Source organism: Castor canadensis, chromosome 10 (genome assembly GCF_047511655.1).
Source record: "Castor canadensis chromosome 10, mCasCan1.hap1v2, whole genome shotgun sequence".
NCBI lineage: Eukaryota > Metazoa > Chordata > Mammalia > Rodentia > Castoridae > Castor > Castor canadensis.
In genome coordinates, this window is record NC_133395.1 from 84,104,291 (window position 1) to 84,130,964 (window position 26,674).

The following is a 26,674-nucleotide window of genomic DNA, read 5'->3' on the forward strand; positions in this document are numbered from 1 at the left end:
GCACAAAGCACCAGTGACCTCCCACAAAGACCCAGACAGGTCCAAAGAAATTCCTTTTGAATGTGTATCCTTATTGTTTGACTGATTTCAAGAGTAATGGATGCTTTTTTGCAAACATTAAATTATTATAGAATTATTACAAATTGAAAACACCCCTAACTCCTTGAATGACCAAGAGATCATCTCTGTTGAAAAATTTTAAAGAATTCTAATTCATGAATTACTTCTTCATATCACATGGTTTTTTTTGGTTTGGGTCTCTCGTGCTCTCTCTCTCTCTCTCTCTCTCTCTCTCTCTCTCTCTCTCTCTCTCTCTCTCTCTTTCTCTCTCCTGTCTGTATATTTGTTAGGAACATTGTGTAGCTGCAGTCCTCAGGATTATGAGAGAGGTTGGCTTTTTTCTTTCCACTCTTTGTGGTGCAAGTGTTCAAGAAGTGTGCTTGAAAGACAAGCAGAATAATCAGAGTAGAGAGTGAATTGCTCACTGAAAATGTGAGTGACTTAATTGTAAAAACTCAAGATTGATGACTTGTGCCCTTTATTGAGCAACTTACTGAGCACAGACAGAACTTCTCTTTGTGATGGTTTTGATTTAATTTTTGGCCAATAAGTACTGCTTAGTTGATTTTGTATACAAAAATGAATGAAGAAATTGAAGTGGGAATTTTTAGCTAGCTGGGACCTGCCTTCAGACATCCAGGTTATAGATGAAGCTTTAAGAGTTTGCATCTGTGCCCTGAGGCCTCCACTGCAGCTGGGCTCACTCAGTACTCTCTGCAAAGGTGCTGTCCGTGCAGCTCTTAAGCTGAAGTCTGTTTTTATTCAGTGACCATCAAAAAGAACAAATAAGCAGTGTTCTGAGCATGTGATCTGTCAGAGACCATCCTGTGTGCATGAGGTGCACCTGTGTAAGTACACAGCACACCCAATTGTGCAGTAGCTATGAAGCTTGACTGCAGTTGAACTGTGCAGGTTCAAACCTGGGTTCCAACACTTCCTATTCACCTTGCTTAAGCTGTGTCACTTATCTGAAGCTCTATCCCCCACCAGTGTGAAGGGAAAAATGAAAGTGCTTCCCTCGTTGGGAAAGAGTGTGACTTGTTGAGATGAAGTACATAAAGTTCTTACCATACAGTAAGCTCCCATAAATGTTTGGACTTATTCTTTTTCTCACAATTGAGATATTATTACTTGCACTAAGAATCAGTACACAGATATTCCAGTTTGCACACAATTATTAATGTACATCTTGAAAATTCTCAAAAAAAAAAAACCACATGAATTGTGATCCTTTTTAAAAGTTATTCCACTGATTTTCAAGCCTTGAATTTGGAGGCAAATTTTTCTTAAGAGGTTATCCAGTACTTATCTTCAAATAGTTATAAACTGTGACACGAATCCCACGGATTCCCAATGTAATATGACATATGCTACACCCTCAAATGTTCAATTTTTCACAGCACGTAGACAAAATCATTAGAAAAACTGGACTTCCACAAACCAAGGCCACTGCAAGGTGCACACAGCTCTGACAGAGCGACAGTCAAGCAGCGCTTTTTGTGGGAAACGTGACTGAAACAGCCACACAGACACAGGAGTGATAATGTGTGTAACCATTATCTGCTCATCTTGTGTCAGAGCTTAATTTTTAAATTATCATGAACACACAACTACATCATTGCTTTTATGGCTGCAACATAACCACCTCACACAATACAGCATAATAGAATTCATTCTTGAACTGATGGAAACGGTCACCTGTGAGTCAAAGAACTGTTTGCTTTGCCCATTCCCAGAAAGCAGGGCTGTGTTCTGATGTCCACATCTGGGGAAGCTCTAGACCTTTAGGTCCATAGAACAAGAATTAGCCTTCTTCTAACAAATGTGTAAGAGTCTTTCCACTTTCAGAAGATATTCACTTGCTGAATAGGTAGATGTCTGATAAGAAGATGTCTAGGCCTGGGAAATCGTTCAGTTACCCTCATTTTCAGCCTATCCCCTGATATCCATATGCTTATTTTCTGCCCTGATAAGTGGATAAGTGCCGGAATGTGTCACCAGCTGAGCTTTGGCTGGCACATTCACATGACTGGCTTAATTAGAAGAGAAGAGGCGGCCAGAGTTCTGGCCGAGTTAACAATAGAGCCACAGCGGGAGTCCAGGAGACCTTTTCTTATTCCCAGGCTCATGGCTTCTTGAATAAAGTGGATGGCTAAGTATGCCGGTTGCAGTAAGAGAGATTATTAGCTGGGGAAGACACATTTGAACTTGCTGAAAGGGCCGCCTTTGTGTCCAAGAAGGCGACACTCGGTAATTATTAGACCAGGTCTTCGCTTTATCCCCACACCCTTTCCCTCTTTGAGTTTACTGAGAAGTCTGAATGGCCGACTGTTGCCTGTTAATCCCCACAGGAATGTGGCTTCGGCTACGGGGAGGACGCGCAGTGCGTGCCATGCCGGCTGCACAGGTTCAAGGATGACTGGGGCTTCCAGAAGTGCAGGCCATGTCTGGACTGTGCACTGCTCAATCGCTTTCAGAAGGCCAACTGCTCTGTCACCAGCGATGCTGTCTGCGGGGATTGCTTGCCTGGGTGAGTTGGGCGACTTCTTCCCTGCAGCACTATTAGTTAAATGTTTTCAAAGGCATTTCTCTGGTTCCCTTGAATGCACACTTACACTAACCTGAAGACATATGCAGAATGATCCACATCCACCTCTAGAGTCTCTGCTTTTCCCGTGCCATGTGTTGTTACAGATGCTAGTGACAAATGAACAGTTGTGTTAACCATGGAGCAATGTTATGAAAACCTACTGAGTTCCTACAAACCAGTGCAAAAGAAAGCTCCAGCAGTCATAGGTGTTCATGCTTGCTAGCACTGGAGAAATGCAAGTCATTCCATTAAACCTTTCAGCAGAGTCACCAAGCAGCCTTATTTTCAGTCCTAGGGATAGTCAGAGGAGAAAGTAGCCAGAATCCCTGCCCAGGTGGAGCCTAGACCCTCATAGCACTTGAAAATATGCCTAAGTAGTAAGTAAGTAATAATTAATATGAGGAAAGTCAAGCCGGAGAGAGAAGGGAGATCAGGCCTGCCCACAGCAACAGGCAAAGGAGATCTGAGCAGAGACTGGGAGGAGACAAGGCTGTCAGCCAGGTGGGCATGTGGGGGGGGGGGGGAAACTGCTGATGAGGGACCAAGGGAGAGGCCCTGCGGTGGCCATGAACCTGGTGTATAGAGGCCAAGGGAGCAACAGGAGAAGGAAAGAGTAGAACAGGAGAGATGAGCAGGTATGAATGGTGAAAACCTTCCAGGGCATGTCAAAACTTATTATATAAGAATTCTTCACGTATTCTAGACACAGTCATCTCTTAGCTGATATATGACTTGCCAGTAGTTTCTCCCATCTGCAGGCTCACCTTTCGCTTCCTTGTGTCCTGTAGAGCACAAAAGTTTGTCATTTTGGTAAAGTCTAGCATACCTACTTTTTCCTCTGTTGTGTGCATCTGGTGTTTGACGCCTGAGATTTGCAGCTTTTAAGGTTGAGTCTCTGCAGAAGGTCATACCTGACCCACCATATTCTTGTCAAAAATATGTGAAGAAATCTTAAAAAGTCAGTAATAATAATAATACAAATACAAATGATCCACTTAAAGTCAGGACAAAGGGTGTGAATAGACATCCTCCAAAAATATAAACAAATAGCCAATATGAACAAGAAAAGACACCCAGCATCATTTACATCAGGGACGCACAAATCAAAACCATACCTGCTAGAGTGGCCATAGACAAAACTAACCCGACAAAGTCCTGAACTGGCAAGGATGTGGAGAAACTGAAACCTCATGCACTGTTGAGGATGTGAAATGGCATGGCCACATTGGAAACAGTCTGCCATTTCCAGTTACCATAAAATCCAGCAATTCTACTCTTAGGTTATAACCGAGAGAGCAGTCTATGTCCACATCCACAAAAAACATGTACTCATGTTCACAGCAACATTGTGCATGATAACCAAAAGCTGAGACAATCTTGCCATATCTTAGATGGTGTCCCCTCCAAAATTTGGGTATTACCAATGTGAGGCTTTGAAGTGGTCATTAGGCCACAAGGGCTCCCATCCTCACAAGTGGGATTCATCCCAAAGGGACTGATGGAGGGGTTCATTCCCTTGGAGCCTTTCTGCCTCCTGCCACATGAAGACAGTTTCTCCCCTCATGAAGATGCAGCCAGGCCCCCCTTCAGAACTTGGATGCCAGCACCTTGATCTTGGACTTTGCAGTGTCCAACTGTGAGAAAGAACTTTCTGTTCTTTATAATTATCCTGTCTAGCATTCCATTAGAGCAACACAGACAAAGACAAACCCAAACATCCACCAAGTGGGAATCAGTGAACAGAATGGGCTGCATTTGAGCAATTAAATGTCACTCAACAATAATAAGAAAAAAATTCTGACACAGTATAAAGTGAATGAGCCCAAACAACCTTATGCTAGCCGAAAGAAGGCAGTCACAAAAGACTATACACTATGCGATTCCTTTTGTGTGAAATGTCCAAAACAGGCCAATCAATAGAGATAGAAAGTCAATTACATCACTTAGGACAGAGGATTGGGAAGCATTGGGAAAAACTGAGGTTATTGGTAACAGATTTCCTTTGGGGGTGACAAAAATGTTCCAAAATTGATTGTGGTGATAGATACACTACTCTGTGAATGTATTAAAAATGGCTAGAGTGCATGCTTTCAATGGGCAAATTGTATGGTATGTGAATTCTAACTCCATAAACCTGTCATTTAAAAAAAAGTAAGGGCCTATCATCTCAGGCCTATATTGCTGGATATCCCTGGTTGTCATTGTTAGAAATAAGACTCAGGAGTCGGTCAGCAAGGCAAACATTTTTACTTCTGCAAAAGGATGTGCAACTGACAAAGGTCTGGCAAACAAGCTCGGGTTTTTATTCGGACGCAACACTGCCCCCTTCTCCTATTGGTAGGAGTCAGGGTTCACATCTTTCTCGATTAGCTATAGATGAGGTAAAGGGCAAGTTAACATTTAATATTTCAGGAAGTCACGAGTTAAGCAAGGATAATGGGAAGCTGCTTTAAAGTGGATTTACCTGTTGAGTCTATAATTCTATTTCTTTGAAGGAAAAGACAAATTATCCCTCACATCATCACTAAAGTTTTGATCTTGTGCAAACCTAATCGAGGAACATGACCTGGATATATTTGACACATCTCAGTTGTTCATGGTCTACAATTCTCTGATAAAAGCATGTCTGTGCAAGTCTGCCTCTTTATGGAGAAAAAGGAGGTCCCCAGTGGATGAATGGCTGAGGTAGGCAGTCCCCTGGTAGAATGGTGGGGAGGCAGGACCCAAGGATTCGCCTTTTCAGAGCCACCTCCTGGGTGTCTACAAAGAGAACCCAGGGACCTAGTGTGAGAGAGCCGGGCTCCTAGGTCTCTCTCCATCCGTGGTTCCTCATGCTTAATCCATTGTTGTCATCTGAGCCCAGTTTCTTCAGGGTTAGCTCAGCTATGGGAAAGTTAGAAATGAATAGACACTTGAATGATGTTTCAGTTTATTTATGTGATTAGTTTAAAGTTACATCCGTTCTAAGCCAGCAGTATTGAGTGAGGCAGGTGATAATTTTATGGTGACTTGTACCCAGGTCTTTTCAGAGCATTTTAAAATTACGCTTCCATCTTGACTGTGTTTCTGTGAAGATGGCAAGTAGTTGAAACCCATTTTGCAGAGAGGAAACTGAGGCAGAAAGAAAATCAGCAAAATGCTTATTGCTTCCAGGAAACTGATGCCAAGGTCAGGGGACATTGTTATTTCGAGTCCCACCCCTGCCTCTGCAGCCACAGCCTCACTCTAATCAAGACCTATTGCTGCCCAGAGGCTCAGTCCCTGCAGGGTCCAGCTACTACTTCCTTCCCAGGAGCTAGGAGGATGTAGAAGTCATCTGTCCTTGATGCCTACAGTCTGAGTGATGAGAGTGAGCCAGTCTTCCTGTTCCCAGATACTTTCACGACTGTAGGTCAATGACACCCATTCTTCCCACTTACAAAATTGTTATCTGAGAATTATAAGAACTTGCAGGGAATTAAAAATATAATGCAAGTGAAGTACCCAGCACAGTGCCTGGCCCATAATAAGCACTAAATAAATATTGGCCGTGATTGCACATTGGTGCTTTTGGGGCCAGCAAAAACCTTCTGTGGCTTTTTTTCAGTGTGACCAAGGGACCTTCCCTTCCCTTCCCTGCTCCTGGGGAACCCAGCCCCGATTTTTGCTTCTGTTGGTACCCATTACAGCTAACATTTAATGAGCATTCATCATTAAAACCACTCTATAAAGTAGAAATTAGTGTCATCCGCTCTTATGAAGGAGGAAACTAATCCTTAGGTCTATAAATGACTGGCCTGAGGTCACCCAACTTGTAAACAGAGGGGTGGAGATTCAACCTCAGTGTGAAGTCCCCTGCTGAAGCAGGTGTCTGGTTACTAGGCAAGGGGGACTCACAAGGACTGATTACTCCACCCTCATACCTGCACCCCCTGACTATCCCCATCTCCCCTTGCTCCTGAGAGCTGCCTATTGCCCGGGTTGCTTCTTCCTCGTCTTGCCCAGGTCCTTCTGCTATTCCCAGGTTTCCTTCTAGTGACATGACACTGTAGGTGAGGTCGTGGCCACCCTAACACTTCATCATGTCATTAGCTAGCATTCATTCCATTTCAAATTGCTGTGGACAGCTGCGCTGTGAGCAGCAAGGGAGACAGCACTGTCAGCCAGACATCCATAAGCTGACGCACTGCAGGAAGTTCCACCATGGTTGATACAGATTCACAGGACATAGGAGCCACCCTTGGTGCAGTATTAGACAAGGTCCTTAGATTCTTCCTTCGAGCCATTGGCTGAAAGGATTAAAAAATATTCACTACATATGTTACAATGTTTAGCAAGGCATACACCTTAGAAAAGAAAGTCCCTTATATTGTTCCATCTTTTATACTCTATTTTAAAACTTTATATACATTTTTTTATTGTGGCAAAATTGCATAACATAAAATTTAACATTTTAAGTGCATATTTCAGTAGTGTTAAGTATATTTAAATTGTTGTAAAACAAATCTGCAGGTTTTCTCAGTTTCCCAAATTTCCACTCTACATCCATAGCAAACAATCTCCTCTCTTTGTCTCCCACCAGCCCAGGTGACCATGACTATTCTAAATACCTCATGTAAATGGGACCCTACAGGATCTGTTTGTGACTGGCTTATCTCTGATAATATAATGTCCTCAAGGTTCACTGGAGTGGTAACCGTAGGATTAACTTCCTTCTGAAGGCTTATGAATATTCCATTGTATGACATGGAATAGTGGAATGTATTGTGTGCATTGTTTATCCAGTTATTCGCCAGTGGACATTTGGGCTCCTTCTATTTCCGGACTATTGTGAATAGTTCTGTAATGAACATGGATACGTAAATAGCTCTTCAACACCGTACCTCAAAGTATTTTAGGTACACATCCAGACATGGACATTTTTAGTATTTTGAGAAACTGTAATACTATTTTCCACAGTGGCCACACCAGTTCACAGTCTCTCCAACACTACCAAGAATCCAATTTCTCTACCCTCCTCAACATCTGTTATTTTCTTATTTCTTCTTGTTGCTTTGTTTTTGATAGTAACCATCCTAATAAGGATGAAGTAGTATCTCAGTACTGCCGTGACTTGCAGTTCCCTGGGAACATCTTCCCATAAGCGAGTCTGCCATGTGCACACCAAATTTAAATCAGGTTATTTGATTTTGTGGTTGGGTTGTGGGGGTTCTGTATATATTTTGGATATTAACTCCTTATCAGATATCTAATTTGCAAACCTTTTCTTGCATCCATAGGTTGTCTTTTCACTTCGTTAATGTGAGTTTTGGTGCACAGAAGTTTTTAAGTCGGATATAATGTCATTTGTCAATTTTTGCTTTGTTGCCTATGCTTTTTGGTGTCATATGCAAAACCTTTTTGTCAAATCCAAGGTCATGAAGCTTTTCCCTTGTTTTCTTCTCAGAGTTTTATACTTTTCAGTCTTATTCTGGGGTCTTTTATTCATTTTGAGTTGAACTTTGTATATGGTATGAGTCCAGATTCATTCTTTCCCACATGGATATCTCATTTTCTCAGTGCCACTTCTTGATGAGATTGTCCTTTCTTCATTAATTGGTCTTGGCAAACTTGTCAAAAATCATTGACCATATATACAAGCATTTATTTCTCGGTTCTCTTTTTTATTCCATTGGTTTATTTATCTGTCTTTATGCCAGTACCACACTGTTTTGATTATTGTAGCTTTGTAATGGGCTTCAAAAGCAGGAAATGTGAGTCTTCCAACTTTGTTTTCTTTAATTTTTACTTAATAAGTTCCAAAATGAATATTTTTGTTAAAAATCTGGTACAAAGTCACTGTACTAGATATCATTTGCACATATTTTCATAGTCAAATAAAAATAGAAGTTTGAGAAATTACTGAATGAATCTGGACATTTGAGATAATTTACCTAGTTTCAAATACATATTTTGCTTCAATTATAAATTATCAGATTTCCACTGGGCACTGGTGGCTCACACCTGTAATCTCAGCTACTCAGGAGGCAGAGATCAGGAAGATCAAGGTTCAGAGCCAACCCAGGAAAATGGTTCAAGAGACCCTATCTCGAAAATGGCCAATACAAAAATGGGCTGGCAGAGTGGCTTAAGTGGTAGAGCACCTGCCTAGCAAGCATGAGGCCTGAATTCAAACCGTAGTACTGCAAAAAAATATTTAAAAGAATCAGATTTCCTACTACATCATCCAGTTTCACAAAATAATGGTGTCTGCCTATCCTCTGTAGACTTGATCCATACATTAGTCTCCATACTACTATTTTTATCCTGGAAAAGTTATATATCTAAAAAACGAAAATCACTTGAATCTCCACTATTAGTAATCATTAATATTTAGTACATAATTCCCTTCAAAGTGTTTTCAATGTGAATATATATGCAAATATTTTCATATGCATTGGTGAGTAATCTGAAATAATGTGCGCTGTACAAAATAGAATCACATTATATACACTTCTTTTTCCACTTAATGGCATTTCATTAATTTAAGAATTGTGTGTGGGGCTGGGATGTAACTCTAGTGGTAGAGTGTTTGCCTACCATTCATAAGACCCTGGGTTCTAAACCCAGCACAGGAACACACACACAAAAGTCTGGGGGTGTGGCTCAGTGGTAGAGTGCTTGCCTAGCATGCATGAGACCCTGGGTTTGATCTCCGGAGCCATAAAAACAAAAAGTTGTGTGTGGGAGACCCATGTCACCACTACCCAAGGTCACCTGCACTCCATTGGCTTGAGTTGGTTATTTCTACTGTTAGACATTGGGATTGTGCCTCGTGGGCACTTTTTCTCTTTTATAAACAACACTATGATTACCCAGGTGAGTATCTTTTTAGGATAAATTTCTAAAAATGAAAGTACTAGGTAGAGTGTGAACTATTTTATTGAGTTCTGATGACACATGGTACATTTCCCTTCTAAACCTGTCGTTCACAGTCCTATTGGGAATGTATACACATGCCTGTGCTTACACCAACACTTCCCTGTTTTCACTTCAGCTTTCAGCTGCTGAATCATTTAGAAATTAAGACTTTTGACATCAATTTTAAGCATCAGTTTTTGGTTTTCATTATGAAGTGCTCTTTGGGAAAGACAACAGATGCTCTGCCCATTCTTCAGTTGAGGCATTCCCTCTCACTGTGATGAGTTTTACATTTGCCTTCAGAGACTTAAGTTACAAACAGTAATATAATTAGAATAATTCTTAGTTTTTTGTGGACCATAAACTATGGTCATCTTCATTTTTGCTTTCCAGATTCTTTAAATTTTTATTTGTTGGCTTGGCTTGTTTACTTTCATTAATTATTTTCTCATAAAAGAATTAATATTTTTAGTAAACATTAATCGTACAAGGAGGTTTCCTTGTTTCCATGGATGTATGTAGTATACTTTGAATGAGTTCATCTCTCTATGACATTTTCTTAACTTTTTTCCCACCCTTCTTTCAAACAGTGTTTGCTGGGTTTCATTACTCTGTCTTCATCTATATCTATCTATATCTGTATCTGTATTTATACCTGTATATGTAGTGTACTTCAATCCTCTTCATACTTATTTAATTTTTAATACAAGGGCTCTCCCTGTAGCTCAGGCTATCCTCAAACTCCACATCCTCCTACCTCAGCCTCCCAAGTACTAGAATTACAGACATGTGCCACAATGTCCCATGGTTTATTTTTTTTAATTGAAGCTGTCAGCCTCTTCCACTCTGGCTGCTAGGTTTCTTGTCATGCCTAGAAAGGGACGCCATATCAAGATTATAGAGTATTTGGTCTCTCAATTTCAAGTGTTGAAAAATAGCACTTTATTTATAAGGTATTTGGTAGTTTAAATTACAACTGACTTCACGCTTTCTCACCAGCTCTGCCACCCCAATATGGAAAGAGAGTGGACCAAAGAGAATCCATGAGGGTCCATGTAGTGGAACTGATGTTTCTGATGTGTTCACTGCCAGCTCAGGATGTGCCTACCTCAGGCACTATTCTCTTTCTGCTCCATGCGACTGGCCCTGATGATTTGTGATATAAATCTTGTTTGTTGTGCCTATGAGCTTAAAAGACGGAACTAACCAGGATCATTTTCCTCTCTTTTCTAGATTCTATAGGAAGACAAAACTTGTTGGATTTCAAGACATGGAATGTGTGCCTTGCGGGGACCCTCCTCCTCCCTACGAACCACACTGTGAGTGAACGCGTTACAAGTGGAGCACAAGGGGCAATGGTCTTTAAATTTTGTTTCATTCTTTGACTTTTCTCCACTTGGCAAATGGACCAAAACCTCTCTTTACCATGGGCTCATAGGGCGCTCTCTTGCATCAAGCTTAGTCACGCGCCTCAGTCAACAGTGTCCACTGACTTGAACCCCAGAGTGGAATGCAGACGTGTTGCTGCCGTTGTGTGCCATTCAATTTTTGTCCTTCGTTCTAGATACCAAACTGGGGGGACTCCAGTTAACTGGGTGGTCCAGGTCCCCATGCATAACATCTTTGCACCATGGCCCCATGAGTTGCTGGATTTCCCTTTTGTATGCCCCGATTACAATCACATGGTGGTGTCTGCCTGTTCAAAAGTTATCTGTGTGAAACCCCTGCCTTCCTTGACTGGAACCCGTGTTCATACGTCCCTTCATTTTTCTCACTTCACAAATCAGTGAGCAAGGACTCATTGCATGCTGGGAATACCACCCTATCTGAGACAATTTTGCCTTTCCTCCTTGTGCTGCCATTAGTTCATATTTTTGGCTAGATGTTTCCTTAGAGATAAAAGGTATGTGTTGTGAGTTCTCAACCGGCATGCCCTTGGAACAGGAAGAGTGGCTGCTCTCCCTTCTCAGTGCTACGTGCAAACCTGGCTAAGTGAGGGATGAGGTTTCACAAAGAGGAGACAGCTCTGTTCAGGTGGCAGTGGGGGAGTGAGCCTTCTCCCTTGTGTGGGTTGCTCCAGCCTTTCTGGGAGCCCCATTTTGCTATCAGTTCCAATGCATGGACATCTGTGCTCACTTCTTTCTGTGACAAAAGTCCCCTCCAAACAAATGGGAAGTTGCAGTATCATTTGATTAGGCCACACAGCTCTTCTCTTCCCAAGAATGCCATGACATTTTCCAGTGCACATTATTGTCCTTTATCAAAGTACATTACTTTCTATTCTTCATTTGAAGTGATAGAAAAGCAAAAAAATAATAATCAGAGGACTCCAACCTTTATGGAAAGTGTATGTTGGTTCTCATTTTTATGATATGTAAACATTCACCAATAACTCGTTACAATTAGCAAATGCAGTGTGGAATGCCTGCTTCATGAGCTACCCATGGTAAAGGTGCTGGATTTGTTTGTTTTTCTTACTTCTCTCAAGAATCCTGTCCTCAGCTCCATTCTGTATATAAGAACACTCGTCCAGAGGTGTTGATAGACACCTCAGTGTCCCAGCCAAAGTCTGCCTAACTTTGTTGTGTGCTCTCTCACCGTATTCTACTGTCTCATACAGAAAAACAAGTCATCTAATCTGTCCTACAAGGTCACCTTTCCTTATGTCGTAGGCTTTAAACTTCATCAGTTGACTGAACTCTGAATCTATCACATAAGAGATACTGAGGGATCCTCTTTATGCAGCTATCCAGCCCCTGGAAGGACCCGTCCTCGCGCTAATTACAGCACAGCCACCTGGCCTTGCTGGGGTGGCTGAGCTGTTGTTTTGTTTAGAAGGCAAGTTCATCCTTTGTGTATTGGGTTTAAGTTTATCTTAACGTAGTCAAAAGTCTGAAGCTCTGAGATGTTTGCCTTCAGGGCTGTGGCTAAGCTTAGACGCCATAGCCGAGCCTTAAATGGAGGTCTACATGCAACCTTTGCTAACTAAGCACTTAATAAGCATCATTTTGAGGAGAAAATTGATTAGTTTAACATATATGGAGATAGATTTCCCCATTGTGAGACTTTTTTAGAAAGTAAAGTTATTCATCAGAGTTAGAAGTGCAGGGTGCCCAGCTGAGAGTTTTTCACATCAGCACAGGGCAGAGTGACTGAGAGCTCTCATGAGTGTTGAGACTCATTTCTGTCACAGAAAGTTGGTGCCTTCACCACGGTTCTTTGCAGAACATTCTCCTCCATGGCTGCACATGCAGTGGTGGAGGCTGGGGCTTCCTGGGCCTTGGGAGCTCCTCTGAGCTCTGAGTGCTATAGGTGGCTCTGCAGACAGTGCTGCTCATCGTCCCACCACACCTGGTCACATGCCTTCAGGGGACAGTCTGACACCAGAGCCTTTCTGGTCATTGATAGACCCCTAGTCAACAGAGATCCCAGGGGTGAGCTGAAACACTCCCACCATCGTCGTTTAGAGATATAAACCCTGAAGCAATGGTGTTACAGTCTCCAGAGCAGTCTCTGAGTAACACTCCAGCACCCCTCTCGCCTGGGTGTGCAGAGGGGATGCTGTGAGTCTGAGTGTGCTCGAATGTTTCACAGTGACACTCCCTTAACTGCATTTCTCAGAGTACAACCCCATCACCACGTGTGACAGCACACCAGTCCCAGACACCATGGAAAACAATATCCTTCAGGAGGTATAGTGCGGGAACTGTTGATACTTGTCCTGTGTGAACAGTACTCCCAATCCACACACAGGTGCACATAGTGACAGCCCTGGGCCTGGCAGGATCCCCAGCACTCTGAGAAGGTGCAACCGGCAGTGAAGTGTCAGAGTCAGGAGTGTCTTTCCTAAACGTTGGCTTTGAACTGGAGAAGAAAAATAAACCTGAACAGAAACTAACTGAGGAGAGCCAGAAGGGTAGAATGGTGCCCTGCAGCTTTAAGCGCTGCATGGGTCAGGTCAGTTGATATGAGACATGTTCTTTGGACTGGCACCTTGGCAGTCTTTGATGACAGCAACAACAGCCATTCTGGCGGGTGGAGGATGCCAGATTAGATGGAGCAGGAAGCTAATGTCAGGATGGGGTAGGGACGGCCATGTAGACAACTGGGTTCGGATGTTTGTGACGTGACAGACACCTGTCTCACTGTAGGGGCTTTTTGTCTCACGATTACACATCATTTAAAAATGGGGATGCATTCTGAGAATTATGTCATTCAACAACCGCATCCAACAACATAGGTGCACTGCCACAAATAATGTGCTGTGCCGTCACTAGACGGTGTAATCTTACAGGGCCACCATCACACATGTGGTCTGTCGTTGACCACAGCATGGCCATACAGTGCATCGCTGTCTTTTATGTTCTTGGCCACCTGTGTGGAAGGAGAAGCACTCCCTGATGACCAAAGGGACGAGGGGCCAGGCAGACCAGCAGATGTGGGCTTTTGCATTCAATGGCAGGAGTGCAGGGGCTTCTGGATCAGTGAGCCATGAAGGCACCACGCTCCATGGAGTGAGACAGAAGCCAAGGATCTCAGAAGCCCAAAGAGCACAAGTGTTCCAGGTCCTCATCACTCAGAGGGGGAATGGAAGTCGAGTCAAGAAAATAGCGGGTGTCCTGATAGCACGAGAGCCTAGCTGAAGCTTGTGGTCAAAGTGCAGTATTGGTTTGCTTGTCTTGGGACCTTGCTTGTGGGGAAGACTCAGGCCAGTTCTGGGGCTGCCCCAAGACATACATATGTTACATCCCAATTGTGTATGAGCTACAAACGAATCTTTAGAGAGGAGAGCAGTCTACATGGTAATAATGCTTCTAATTATAAGCTAATTAAAATATAACTCCATTTTCTTATATTTATGCAATACCTAAAGTAAAACAGAAAATACAAGGTTGAAAACTTACATCCTATTTCTAGCAACCATCCAGGGCCACCCTGATTCCGTACCTGTTTCTGGCTGGTATGAGTTTGGCAAGTGGCCTAACTCCCCTGTGGGCACACTTCTCCCCCAGTAGAATGGAGAAGGTTGCTGTAAGTGCTAAATGAGACCAGCTATGTGACCTGCCACACCCAGTGTCTGGCCACCTGCAGGGTCTCAAATCTGCTGCCTCCTTCCTGGCTCAGGCTTCTCCTCTGGCTGGGAACACTTTGTCCTGGACACTAAGCTCATCTCTCCTTGTGGTTCTAGATGCAGCAGGTCCAGGTGGTGTGGTGCTAAACGCAGGGGGAGTCGTTCAGAGATGAGCAGTGTGGCATGCATACATAATGAAGAATGTCTAAAAGTGGTGCCACGTGCCTGCATTCCGAGTTACTCACAAGGCTGAGACAGGAGGAACACTTGAGACAATGAGTTGAAGACCAGCCTGGGTGACTCCAACTCAAAAAAACAAAAATTTTAAGAGGGCTTGGGATGGAGCTCAGTAGCAGAGTGCTTGACTGGCATGCACAAGGAGACCTTGGATTTGAACCCCAGCAGTGAAGGAGGAGGAAGATAGGCAAGCAGGAGGAGGAGGAGGAAGCCTGACTAAATAGAAGTCACTCTTTATAGAGTATAACTATGCTCCCCATAAAGTGATTTTACAAACAAGAAAGAAGTTGCCTATCCCTCACGATTGGTTCTCTGTATGGCACAATCTTAAGAAGTCCAGAAAGAGGTGAGGGCAGTAGAACAGTGTAGAGCACAGCTTGGATCTGCTCCCAGAGGTTTTGAGTTCACAGCCTGGCCCTGCCTTGTACCTATGGTGTCATCTCCTGCAGGTGACCACTCAGAACCTCTGTTTACTGTCTAGAAAATGGGAATACTAATACCCTCACCTGGGATAGGACTAACTGCAGTATCTTGTGTCAGGAGACCAGCCACTCAGGAGACCAGGGCCCGATCAGGAACCACGGTCTGTGCTGGGCTGCCTTGTTTGGGTGGCCACCTCCCCTGCACTCCATCCCCTGGCTCCACCTGCCTGCCCCGGGTGTGCTCAGAGCAGACTACGTGGACCCCTCCTGGAAGGGTAGCGCCAATGCACCTGGCTCTGAGGAGGTCTGTCTGGCCAGGGGATGAGCTAGGAGGGACCCTGAAAGGGACACGGGAGCCTGGTGTTTAATCAGCTGCCCTGGCTACATTGCCAGGCTAAGGAGTCTGGTCTTTCCTTGCTATCCCACACCCCCAAACAATGCTGGCTTGTGGTAGTGATCACTTGGCCACCTTCAGCCCCTTTGGTCAGGTCCTAATAGCACTAATTGCTGTAATGGCTGCGTGGGCACCACCATTAGTGCCCCTGCAGGAAATTTCAGATGAGTACAGACACCTTCTGTAGAAATCCTGGCTGCAGGCTGTGCTCTTTCTGGGCCTTCCATTCTAATAACGTGCTTCTGTTTGTTTGGAACATTCAGAAGAAATAGAAAAACACCCAAGACATTTTAGAACTATATCCTGCCTCAGGTCTGATAAGAAATGAAGTTTTATGTGACTTCTTTGAGCAATGTTTACTTAAGTTGGAACAAATACTGCAGTTGGAACGAATGGTTTTGGAAAAATTCAAAGTGGTCTTCAACAGAATGCAACTATATTTAAAGTGTGTTTAACTTCCATATTTGCTTTGTTCTTGGGGGTTTTGTAAAACAAACCATGTGATTCTAAAGAGATAGCCATCAGATAAATCACTGCGTGTGCGGGAAAAAGCAAGAGCTGAGTTGACCTGCAGCTAGTTAGGAATTTCCATGGTTCAGGACTCAGCAAACAGTTACCACTCCTTCTCCCAGTAAGTGATGGATTGCATCATGAAAAAAAATAATTCTTTTCCAAAGGGAATTTAAAGTGTCTTTGTGTTTAACAAATACAGGTAGTTTCAAAATTAGCTTTAAAAGAAATATGTGCTCATTAAAGTAACTTTTAAAGTTTATGGAAAAACTGGTAGGACACCAACAGTCTTCCAAACAGAACTATTCCAGCACTTGAGCGTTACAAAACATAGCGAAACAAACAAGCATACAAGAAAACCCCTGCCAGTCAGATAAACAACAAAGTTTTTCTTTCTAGTCTTTTTTCTGCATATACTGATTTTTCACAATCTAGATGTGAGGACTGGGGATGCAGCTCAGTGGTAAATCATTTGTGAGGTCCTGGATTCAATCCATAGCATCAGAGAGAGAGACCTGTAACCCCAGCTTCTCTGGAGAAAGACATAGGGCTATCTTAGCTCGAGTCCAGCCCAGGCAAAAAGTTAGCAAGACTGTATCTCAGAAACAAGCCAGACATGTAGATGCATGTCTGTAATCTCAGCTACTCCAGAGGCAGAGATATGAGGATCATGATCTGAGGCCAGCCCCAGAGGAAAAGCAGAACATCCTACCTGAAAAGTCACTAAAGCAAAAAGGGTTGAGGGTGTGGTTCAAGTGGCAGAGCATTTGCCTAACAAGCAGGAGGCCCTGAGTTTAAATCCCAGTACCACCAACATGACAGAAAGAGAGAGAAAGAGAGGTAGTTACGCTGTATGTACTGTTTTATCCCTGTTCACTTCAGATATAACTTCCCACACATTACTCATAAGCCTTATGGCTTTATTGAGTACTGCATGGCAGAAGCACTGGGATTAAGGCTATCTCTGTTCGCCAGGTGGAGAGGGGTACATCGCTGTCATGGATAGAGTGACCAATCAATGCCCACAAGTGTCTATTGTCCAAAGATACTAAGACTTTTATCTCTTGACAAGCAGTGCTCACTTATTTTATAGTGAGTGCCTGCTAAATCCATCTCTTGAGGAAAACAAAAACACACTTAGAAGGAAATAAAGTGGTTGTCCTTTTGAAATCAATGCCAGTGTGGGTTTCAGGCTTTCTTTAAAGGAGAGGGAGGGGAGGGAGGCGTGGCGTGGGAGGAGAAGCATCAAGGTCCTTGTGGTGAAGGCCAAGTTGGCCTCAGCTTTCCCCAGAGGGCTTCAGCCAGCTCAGTCCCAACTCCTCCCAGCACCCAGTCCTCGTCTTCCTTGGGCTTCTACCCTTGCTGGATCTGATCAGGAAAGGACCCTTTAATGGGACACAGAGCCCCATGTCTTCCATGCTCAAGATGGGGTTTGTTTCTGCAGCAGAGGTTTTCTGATGAGTTTGCTCAGACTTAATGCCTGATTTTCCAGAATGCTCACTGGAGCCTGGCATCAGAGTCCACAAAGCCAGCATGTAGTAATGAAGGGCTCAGGTTACTGAGGGTTTGGAGTAGTCGCTGGTCCTCAGCCAGGCATGGCTGCTGTGGATACTGTGTGTGGAGCCACACTGTGCACTGTGGGATTATCTCAGAACAGAGGAGTTGACTGCAGACTTCAAACACTTACTTCTGTCCGGAAGGACCTTCTTATAGAGCAGCCTGAAAACTGAGCCTTTTCCTGCTAAACAGAACTTTTAAGGGAGGGAGGATGAAGACAGATCAAAGGAAGGTCAGCAGACACCAAGTGGGCAGCTGAGAATCCAGCCACAGAGCCAGGCTCCCTGGTGACATGGTGACACACGGGGACCTCTCCAAGTTACAAGTGAAACGAGGAAAGAGTTACTTGTTTCACGTGTGATTGCTCCTTCTCCCCTTCCTCCCGTGGTCTGTGTTTCCTTGCTTTTCTCTGGTATGTCCCTTTCATTCTGACAATATTAAGTGATTTCATTATTTTATTGAAACAGAATCCAAACTGGTATAGCCATCAAAGGTTGCTTATATGAAAGCCCAAAAGACCTTGCTGATGCTCAAAACCCAGCCAGGATTCCCTGCTAAGGAGGCAGAACTAAGGCTCTCTGTTGAAGGGACACCTTTAAGTCCTCCCTTGGAGCCCACTTACCTGTTTTATTTTATTTCATTTTTGGGTTTTTGAGACAGGGTCTGATAATCTTCCTGTCTCAGCCTCCCAAGTGCTGGGATTGCAGGTGTTTGCCTCCACACCCAGCTTTTCCACCTATCTTTTGTTGGAAGTGTTGCTGAAGCCAACTAAAGCAGCCGTGGTGGAGGGAATGAGAGAAGACCGGATGGAGTATGAGCGCTGAAGGCAGCAAGAAGCGAAAGGGCAGAGCAGCCACACAGTGACTCAGACCCCCGCAGAGTGGCCTCAGAAACCCACACTAAGTGTCACTTAGTGTAGAACAAACGGTCCCACTCACCCTAATGACTGACCCGGAGGCTTTCTCTCTAATGCCGCTCAGGACCATAATTATAGTTCTCATTATTATTCCAGACCCCAGAAGGGTGTGGGAAGAATGATCAAATGACAGTGGTGAAAGGTTTTTTTTTCCTTTTTTTTGGTAAAGTTCTGGGATCTGAGGCAAGTGTGATACCATGGAGTTATACTTCAGCTAAAGCCTTTTTAAGAAAGCTGAGAACTCCTGCAATTCATTCCAAATGACTTCCACCAGTAACATTTCATAGCCAGGGGCAGTGGCTCAGGCCTGTATCCTAGCTGCTTGGGAGGCTGAGATTGGGAGGATGCTGGTTCGAGGCCAGCCTGGGTAACTAGTTCACAAGACCCCCATCTCCAAAATAACCAGAGCAAAATGGGCTGGAGGTATGGCACAAGTGGTAGACTGCCTCCTTTGCTAGCACAAAGCCCTGAGTTCAAACTACAGTCCCACCAAAAAAAAATCATCATTTTTAAGGCTTATTTGATTATCATGGTCAACACTTGTTTTCTGGCCAGGCAGTGGTGGCTCACACCTGTAATCCTTGCTACTCAGGAGGTGGAGATCAGGGGGATCACAGTTCGAAGTCAGCCTACGCAAATAGTTCATGAGACCCTATCTCGTTAAAACCCATCTCAAAAAAGGGCTGGTGGGGTGGCTCAAGATGTAGGACCTGAGTTCAAGCCCTATTACCACACACACACACACAAACAAATTGTTTTCTGAAAACGTTGAAAATTTGCCATGCCAAACTTCTCATTGTCTTAGTGGCTAGACTGTGTGTGTATGTTCTGGCCTCTTCCAGGAAGCAAGCACATGGAGCGTGTGACTGCTTTGGATGCGTATTTTGCTCTTTCAAACCTGTGTCCTCCAAATGTCTTTCCTTTGTCTTAGTTTCTTTAGGGTTACAGGAAGCAAAGTTCTTTTAAAAGTGTCTCAAACTGAGATGTTCTGCTTTCCTTCCTTTTTCCTAGTATAAAATCGCTCAATATTGGTGAGATGTCAACTTTGTCGAGACAGGAAGTGAGGTGACTAAATCCTGCCAGGCCTTGACACCGGAGTGGCCATAGAGGGTCCCCTTTGCCACCGGGTGGCTCAGCCCTCTGAGAGCGGGGTGGTCGGCTGTTACCCAGTCCCCAGTAAATCTAACTACTTTTGTCTTTTATCTTCAGTCTCTCTTAGACATTTAAGACCAGCAAGCTAGTTTAAATATTTACTCATGCAGGCTGTGGTTGGCTAAAGGGCATCGCTAAAGGAAATGAATTTGAGATTGAGTACAGTTTATTTAAAAATATATAAAAGCCATTTGCCTGTTTTACCAAGTTGTGGACGTTTACCAATGGGTGGGATGATTCATGTGTGTTCCCAATGAAGCCAAGACTATGTAGCTGTGAGCTGATAGAGAAAGCAGCCTAACAGCTGAAATCCTCAGTGTCCCGCTGACATGGGGGCCCAGGCCATGGCCTATTCGCATGAGCTGGGATGTGCTGGGGAGCCCTGCTGACTCATGTGCTAGAGGGGACCAGGTTGAGTAGCCTTTAAACTCAGGCATCTGGCCACCTCCAAGTCAATTCCCTAAGGAAGGTGGTTTGACTTGAGCAACACCATTTGGAGAAGGGAAGAGAGAAAATAAAACAGCAAATTCATCTTGGATTCTGAGAGATATGGTAGTCCTCAGCTACATTTCTCAGCCTGGCCTATGTTTCTGCAGCCCCATGAAGAGGGGGAGGTGGGATTCCAACCCAAGCCCACCTGGCAGTGAAGCCTGTACAGCTCATCTCCAAGAGGGACCAGACTAAGAATCCAGCAGAGAAATACAGTTGGGCCTGGGGTTGCTCAGTGGTTGAGCACTTGCCTAGTATGCCTGAGGCCCTGGGTTCATCCCCAGCACTGCAAAAATAAAAATAAAAATACAGTCATCTTTGGGTCCACAGGGAATTGGTTCCAAAATCCCCAGATGCTCAACCCTTTTCTACAAAACAAGGAAGTATCTGCTGCGTCCTTTCAGGCCTCCTGCAGATTTCAAGTCATCTCTAGATGGATGGGGTGTAATACCTAATGTAGTGAAAGTGTTATGGAAGTAGTCGTTACGCTGTGCTGTTCTGGAAATAATGACAAAAAAGTCTGCATGTGTTTACTACAAATACTATAGCATTTTTTTCAAATTCTATAATTTAAAAAGTAAAAAAATTTGAAACTATAAATGAAATGTCTGAGTTGCTGTACTTAAAGTAGGCTAACTAACTCTAAGGCTGAAAAAGTTATTAGAAAGTTAAAAATGGGAGCATAAAGTTGAATTTCAAGTAGGAATTCATTTTTAAAAGGATGATATTCCCCTTTGGGTGTTTAAAACATTATCTTAACTGCTTCATTTATTTTTAGCATCTCAGAAATATTTTAAGTATCCATGAGGGGTTTACCCTTCGTGTGGTTCACATAGCCATTTTCTTAACTAAATAGTCAAGAAACATCTTTTCTTAATTCCCCTAATACTTAAAAGGAGAATGACTCACCTGTTTTAATGTAAACATTATCTTAACTGCTTCATTTATTTTTAGCATCTCAGAAATATTTTAAGTATCCATGAGGGGTTTACCCTTTTTGTGGTAAACATAGCCATTTTCTTAACTAAATAGTCAAGAAACATCTTTTCTTAATTCCCCTGATACTTAAAAGGAGAATGACTCACCTGTTCTAATGTGAATTTTTAGTTTTACTAAAACATAACTGACATAAGAGAGGACACACTGTTTTAAGTGTGTCACTCAGTGAGTTTCAGACACTGTCACTGTCTCCCCAGTGAAAATAGAGACCATGTCTGTTACCCCCAAAGGGAAGCCATTCCTTTTACAGGTGGCTTTCCTCAAGCAGCCTCAGAGGGGTTGTCTTTATGAACAGTCTTGAAATGTTTTTGTTCTTTGCTATTTGAAAATTTACTTGTGTATATAATATTGTCTTTCTGTCCATGTCTCATTTTCCATCAAGAGAGCAGGGGATCTGGGTGTGAAATTTTACCTAGAAATGATTTCCTGTAACATCTCCAGTATTGAACTTTTTAAATGTCATTAGAGATGGGTAATACTGAAAACTTTGTCAGTAGGCACGCTTTTGTTCAGAATGAGGACTTGCTCCTGGACATTTGTGGTAGGTGGTAGCTGGCCATGTGCCCCAGGAAGCTGTCAAAGGCTGCTTTGGATGCTGGAATGCACAGTGTTCCTGAAGAGGGCACTGGGGACTGCAGTGAAAACCAGGCCCAAATTCCCACCTCTGTGGGAGCACAGAGCAGGGTTGTTTTACAATAAAGTATTGAGGGAAGGCCTATCAGTGACATAGGACAGGGACCTAGCGAAGGGTGTATGGCTGCAGTGGAGGGATTGGGTCTGAGAGCCTCCTTGCTGTGTGTGTGTGTGTGTGTGTGTGTGTGTGTGTGTGTGTGTGTGTGAGAGAGAGAGAGAGAGAGAGAGAGTGTGTGTGGTGTGAGTGTGGGTGTGAATGTGAGTGTGTGTGGTGTGGGTGTGAGTGTATGGTGTGTGTTGAGGGTGTGAGTGTGTGGTGTGTAAGTGTGTGTGGTGTGGGTGTGAGTGTGTATGAGTGTGGTACGTGGGTGTGTCTGTGTGTATGTGTCTGTGCAGCGTGTGTGGGTGTGTGTGAGTATGTTTGTGTGGTGTGTGTGAGTGTGTGTGTGTGGTGGGGTGAGGGTGTTAACTACAGGTGGCTTCAGGGGAGCAGGTAGGAAAGTAGGACCCTGACATGGGAGCTAAGCGAGTGTTCGCAGCACACTGAAGCCAGGCACTTTTTACCCCTTTCTCAAGGCCTGATTACTTAATTAATTTAATTAATACAATTCGATTAGTTTAACTTAAACACTTTTCATTTGGTTGATTTAACTATATTTTAAGAACATGATATTAGTTATACAGCTTGCCATCCATGTCTGTGGGAACCATTGTCTGCAGGTTCAACCAACCCTGAGTCAAAAATACAGGAAAAAAATGTGTCCACATATAGACCGCTTTTTTCCTTCTCATTCCCTAAAACAATACAATATAACAACTGTTTACACAGCATCTATGTTGCATGAGGTGTGGTAATTCACCCAGAGATGGCAAAATGAGGAGGAAATTGGTAGGTCCTACACAAATGGTACACCATTTTACACAAGAGCATCTTTGGATTTTGGAATCTGGGGAGCAGGAGGTGTCCTGATCCTCCCAGAATACCAAGGGACAACCTTTTTTTTTTTCTTTTTTCACTCCTTGTAACATCAGTGAAAATTATAGTGTTTGGCTCATTTTTTTCTAAACTCAGGCAAAACACACTGGATGAGATTAATAGGATTTTATATCATACCACAAGATTTTCCATCATCACAAATGCTCACTGTTACCTATGCCCTGGGGACACAGTGAGAGGTCTGAGAGTAAAATTGGGAACATTCTCCTGATCTAGAATACCAGTAGTTCCTGAAACTAGTAGTTCCCTGTAACTACCTCATTTGATCATCTCAGGACTATTTGAGGTCATTCATGGATTGACGAGTTTCATCTTCACTGTGAAGAAGGCTTCATTTTGTTTGTTCATTTTTGTTTTCTGGTTTTGTTTTCTTTTTTGAGACAGGGTGTCACAATGTAACATAGGCTGGCCTCATACTCAGTCCTGCCTCAGCTTCCCAAGTGCTGGGTTTACAGGTGTGCACCACACCAGGCAAGAAGGCTTGATTTTGAGTCCAAGTCCTAACACCTAGCTCTCAAATAATGTAATTTTTGTTCCTCCATTTCTTCGTGTACTAAATGAGAATTCTAATAATTATAATACAGACGACAAAACTTGGGCTGAATTCCTGAATCAGGTTCATGTTCCAAGCTTCAAGAAAAGTGTACTTTTTGGAACCTAAGCCTGAGTTGTTTGCTCTTTTCTCTAAATCCTCTCATTGTAAAATTATTGACAAATTATTACAGTAACAATTCTGCTGAAAGGAAGAGGTAGCAGGAAACATTGATGAAAATCTAGATTTTTTGTCTTTTCAAGTAGACTCAATGTTCACATATACACAGTTTTTTCCTTAGTTGGGGTGAATGGGCAGACATAATTGTTTGAGTTTTGTCACCTGGGAATAATCTCACAGATGACTTCAGATGTGGCAGTGAGGTTAATGGGAATTGTCCTCTTCCTAGTGCCAGGAAATCTGAGAGCTGTGGAGTCGTGGGCTGTGGTGGGCAGAGTAGGGGAAGGTGGACGTGGCTGTGCTGTCCTGGCTGGAGCGTGGCCCCGAGGGGGTTAAGGAGAGCGGGACTCAGTGGGGAGGGCAGGGCCTTTGTTCAGTTCCCAGATGGCAGGCCGCCCTAGTCCTGGTGAAGCACAGCTATTTTTGAGCTTGCTCTCCCTCGGCCCAGATGTCCAAGGCCTGTGTTTCTTTTATGGTGTCCTTGCTGCTTTTTGGTGCAGGCATTTTTAAAGCTCCCATTGTTTCACCAGTCAAATAAACACTGCAAGACCTTATAAACCGGTGGGATTAAAAAAAAAAAAAAAAAAGAAGGAAAGAAAAACATCCTCGAAAGCAGGAAAAATGCCTGTAACTTTATTGTGTTTGCAGAGCAATGCTGTAGGCTGGCCCTTGCCATTTTGTGACTTATCATTTTTCAGTGATAATTATGGTATTTATGGCAATTAACGTATAGAACAGTTCTACTTACAACCCATCAGGAGGCAAAGAGGGATGTAAAGGAACGTGCTTGCTCCTGACAGGCTCTTTGAGCGGCTCTTGGCGTAAAGGTGGCCAGTCAGTCACGTGGCCGTGGCTGTGGCCACCGATGGCCTGTGGTTCCCTCCCTGCCTCACCAGCCTCTCTCAGTGATGGCTGCTTTTTCTGTTTTCCTTTCTTCTTCCCTCTCTCCTCAGACATGCATGACAGTACTTGGCCTAAACGAGGCCTGTGGAAGACCCATCCACAACTGTGGAGGCCGAATCTTGGCACCAAGCCTCACCACGTGTCCTCCAGACTTCTGGGAGCAGGGGGCCCTAGCCTGGGGTCTCCCCAAGGACCCCATTGTTCTCTTATTGCCTCCCCGTCCTCCTGGATGTTTCCAGGTGCAGTCCCGCATGGGTCACCCCAGCTCCTTCCAGCAGCCCTTCTCACTGCTTATCCCCAGCGCCTATGGTGGCCCTGCCCTCCCTGGGCTGCGAGGCCACTGGATGATTGACAGCTCAAACAGAAGGACACTTTGTGTCTTGTTGCTAATTTTCTTTTGTCCTGCGGCTCAACTCCTTATGAGGATAATTAATTTTTATTTCCTAGGTAGAAACATTCACATTTTATACTAAAGAAAGGCAAAGAGGAGGGGAAGGCAGGAGAGGAGACGGGGAGGAAAGTGCTCCAGGGTTTGGGAGCATGGTTTCAGAAACAGTATGCACTGCTGGATTTGAAGGGATATGCTAAAATATTCTTTATTTTTCTAGAAACAGATACAAAATACTTATTATTATAGTCAAAATGAATGATGGCACTGTGGTTTTCGGCTTGGGTACAAAATAAAGCTTGGTTGGCAAGTGACATCGACTTGCTTTGTGGCCTTCAGGGTGTTTACGCCCAATGCCACGTGGGTGACGACACGTGGGACAGTGGGGGCTCTGGGGTGCTGTCTCAGAAAAGAAAGGAGTTTGGCTGCCCGAGAGACTCGTTTATACAGCTGGAGGAGGCCACATGGCAGACAGAGAACCAAGACCATGCCTGCACACACCAAGCGGGGTCCCAGTGACTTCTGGCTTTCGTAAAATTGGTTTTAGTAACCAGGCAGGTTAGCGATACCAGTCGGGCTGGCCGTGTCGATGAGAGTAACTGGAAACTGCGACGTTTCTATGTGCCCCTATCCTGCTAGCTGCTGATGCACAGATGCTACTGTCACAAACACTGCTTGGGGTGCTTTAGCTCCATCAGATGGAAACTGTGAACAGCAAAAGCAGCTCCTTTACTGTTACACCCTGAGTGCCAGAGGCTGCCAGGCTGGGCTTTCAGACCCCGAGGCTTACAGTGCTAGGTCCTGAGAACTAGAGCCTATGGCTCCACGCTTTAAAGGCCAGATAGTTACCCCTACAGCCCTACCTACTCGGAGATGGACATGGGGGAGACAGCAATTCAAGGCCAGCCTTGGCAAAAAGTTAGCAAGACCACACCTCAACAAACAAGCCTGGTGTGGTGGTGCACATCTGTAATCCCAGCCATAAAGGATACATAGGTAGGAGGATCATGGTCCAAGCTCACCTAAGCAAAGTGTGAGACCCTATCTGAAAAATATCTAAAGCAAAAAGGGCTAAGGGTGTGATACAGCACTTGCATAGCAATAGCAAGGCCCTGATTTCAAACCCTAGCATCATGAAATTTTTTTAAAAAGCACAACAAAAGAAAACCAGACACTTACAGCTCAGATCAGAGCATGCTCTGGGCTTTCAAAGCCAGGGGCTTATAGCTCAGTTCAGAGACTTATTGGTCTGGGCTTTGGGGCCAGTGGTCCAGCAGCAGCTCCCGCGCTCCCGGACTCAGGACGCTTGGCTCGGCCTCCGGCCCCTCACAGCCTCTCATCCTCCAGTCTCAGCTCCGCGGCTGTCTGCTCCCAGCCTCTCTGGAGATTTTTAGCCACTGCTGCCGCTGCCCCTGCTGAGGCTGGAAGCCCCGGGGTTTGGTCTGCTCTTTGTGCAACCAGCCCATCCCACTCTACCCACGATGAAGGCCACAGGGCTGGGGGTACTGGAGGGAGGTCACACAGGAGGGAAGCCTTCCAGATCGACCCAAAGAGACGGAGAAATAAGCCTCTTATAGGGCTAGAAAGGGGGCGTGGCGTGGCATGCCACACACACACACACACACACACACACACACACACACACACACACACACAGCTTCCAATCACAGCCTCGCTTGTGCCCAGCTTCTGAGTCCACCAATCATGAGCCTAGAATGAGCACCAATCGCCATCGTTTTGCTGAGTCATTACCGGAAGTGCTCCT

At 44.1% G+C, this 26,674-nt stretch overlaps 1 protein-coding gene across 3 annotated transcripts in view; it reads left to right on the top strand.

The window, feature by feature from the left end:
- The window catches only part of Tnfrsf19 (TNF receptor superfamily member 19), an 83,769-nt gene that overhangs the window by 35,487 nt on the left and 21,608 nt on the right, over positions 1-26,674 (top strand). For all 3 annotated transcript variants that reach the window (XM_074043728.1, XM_074043730.1, XM_074043729.1), the window contains exons 4-5: positions 2,412-2,590; positions 10,763-10,848. In XM_074043728.1, the coding sequence (XP_073899829.1) occupies positions 2,412-2,590; positions 10,763-10,848 (265 nt within the window). The remainder of the gene's footprint in view (positions 1-2,411; positions 2,591-10,762; positions 10,849-26,674) is intronic.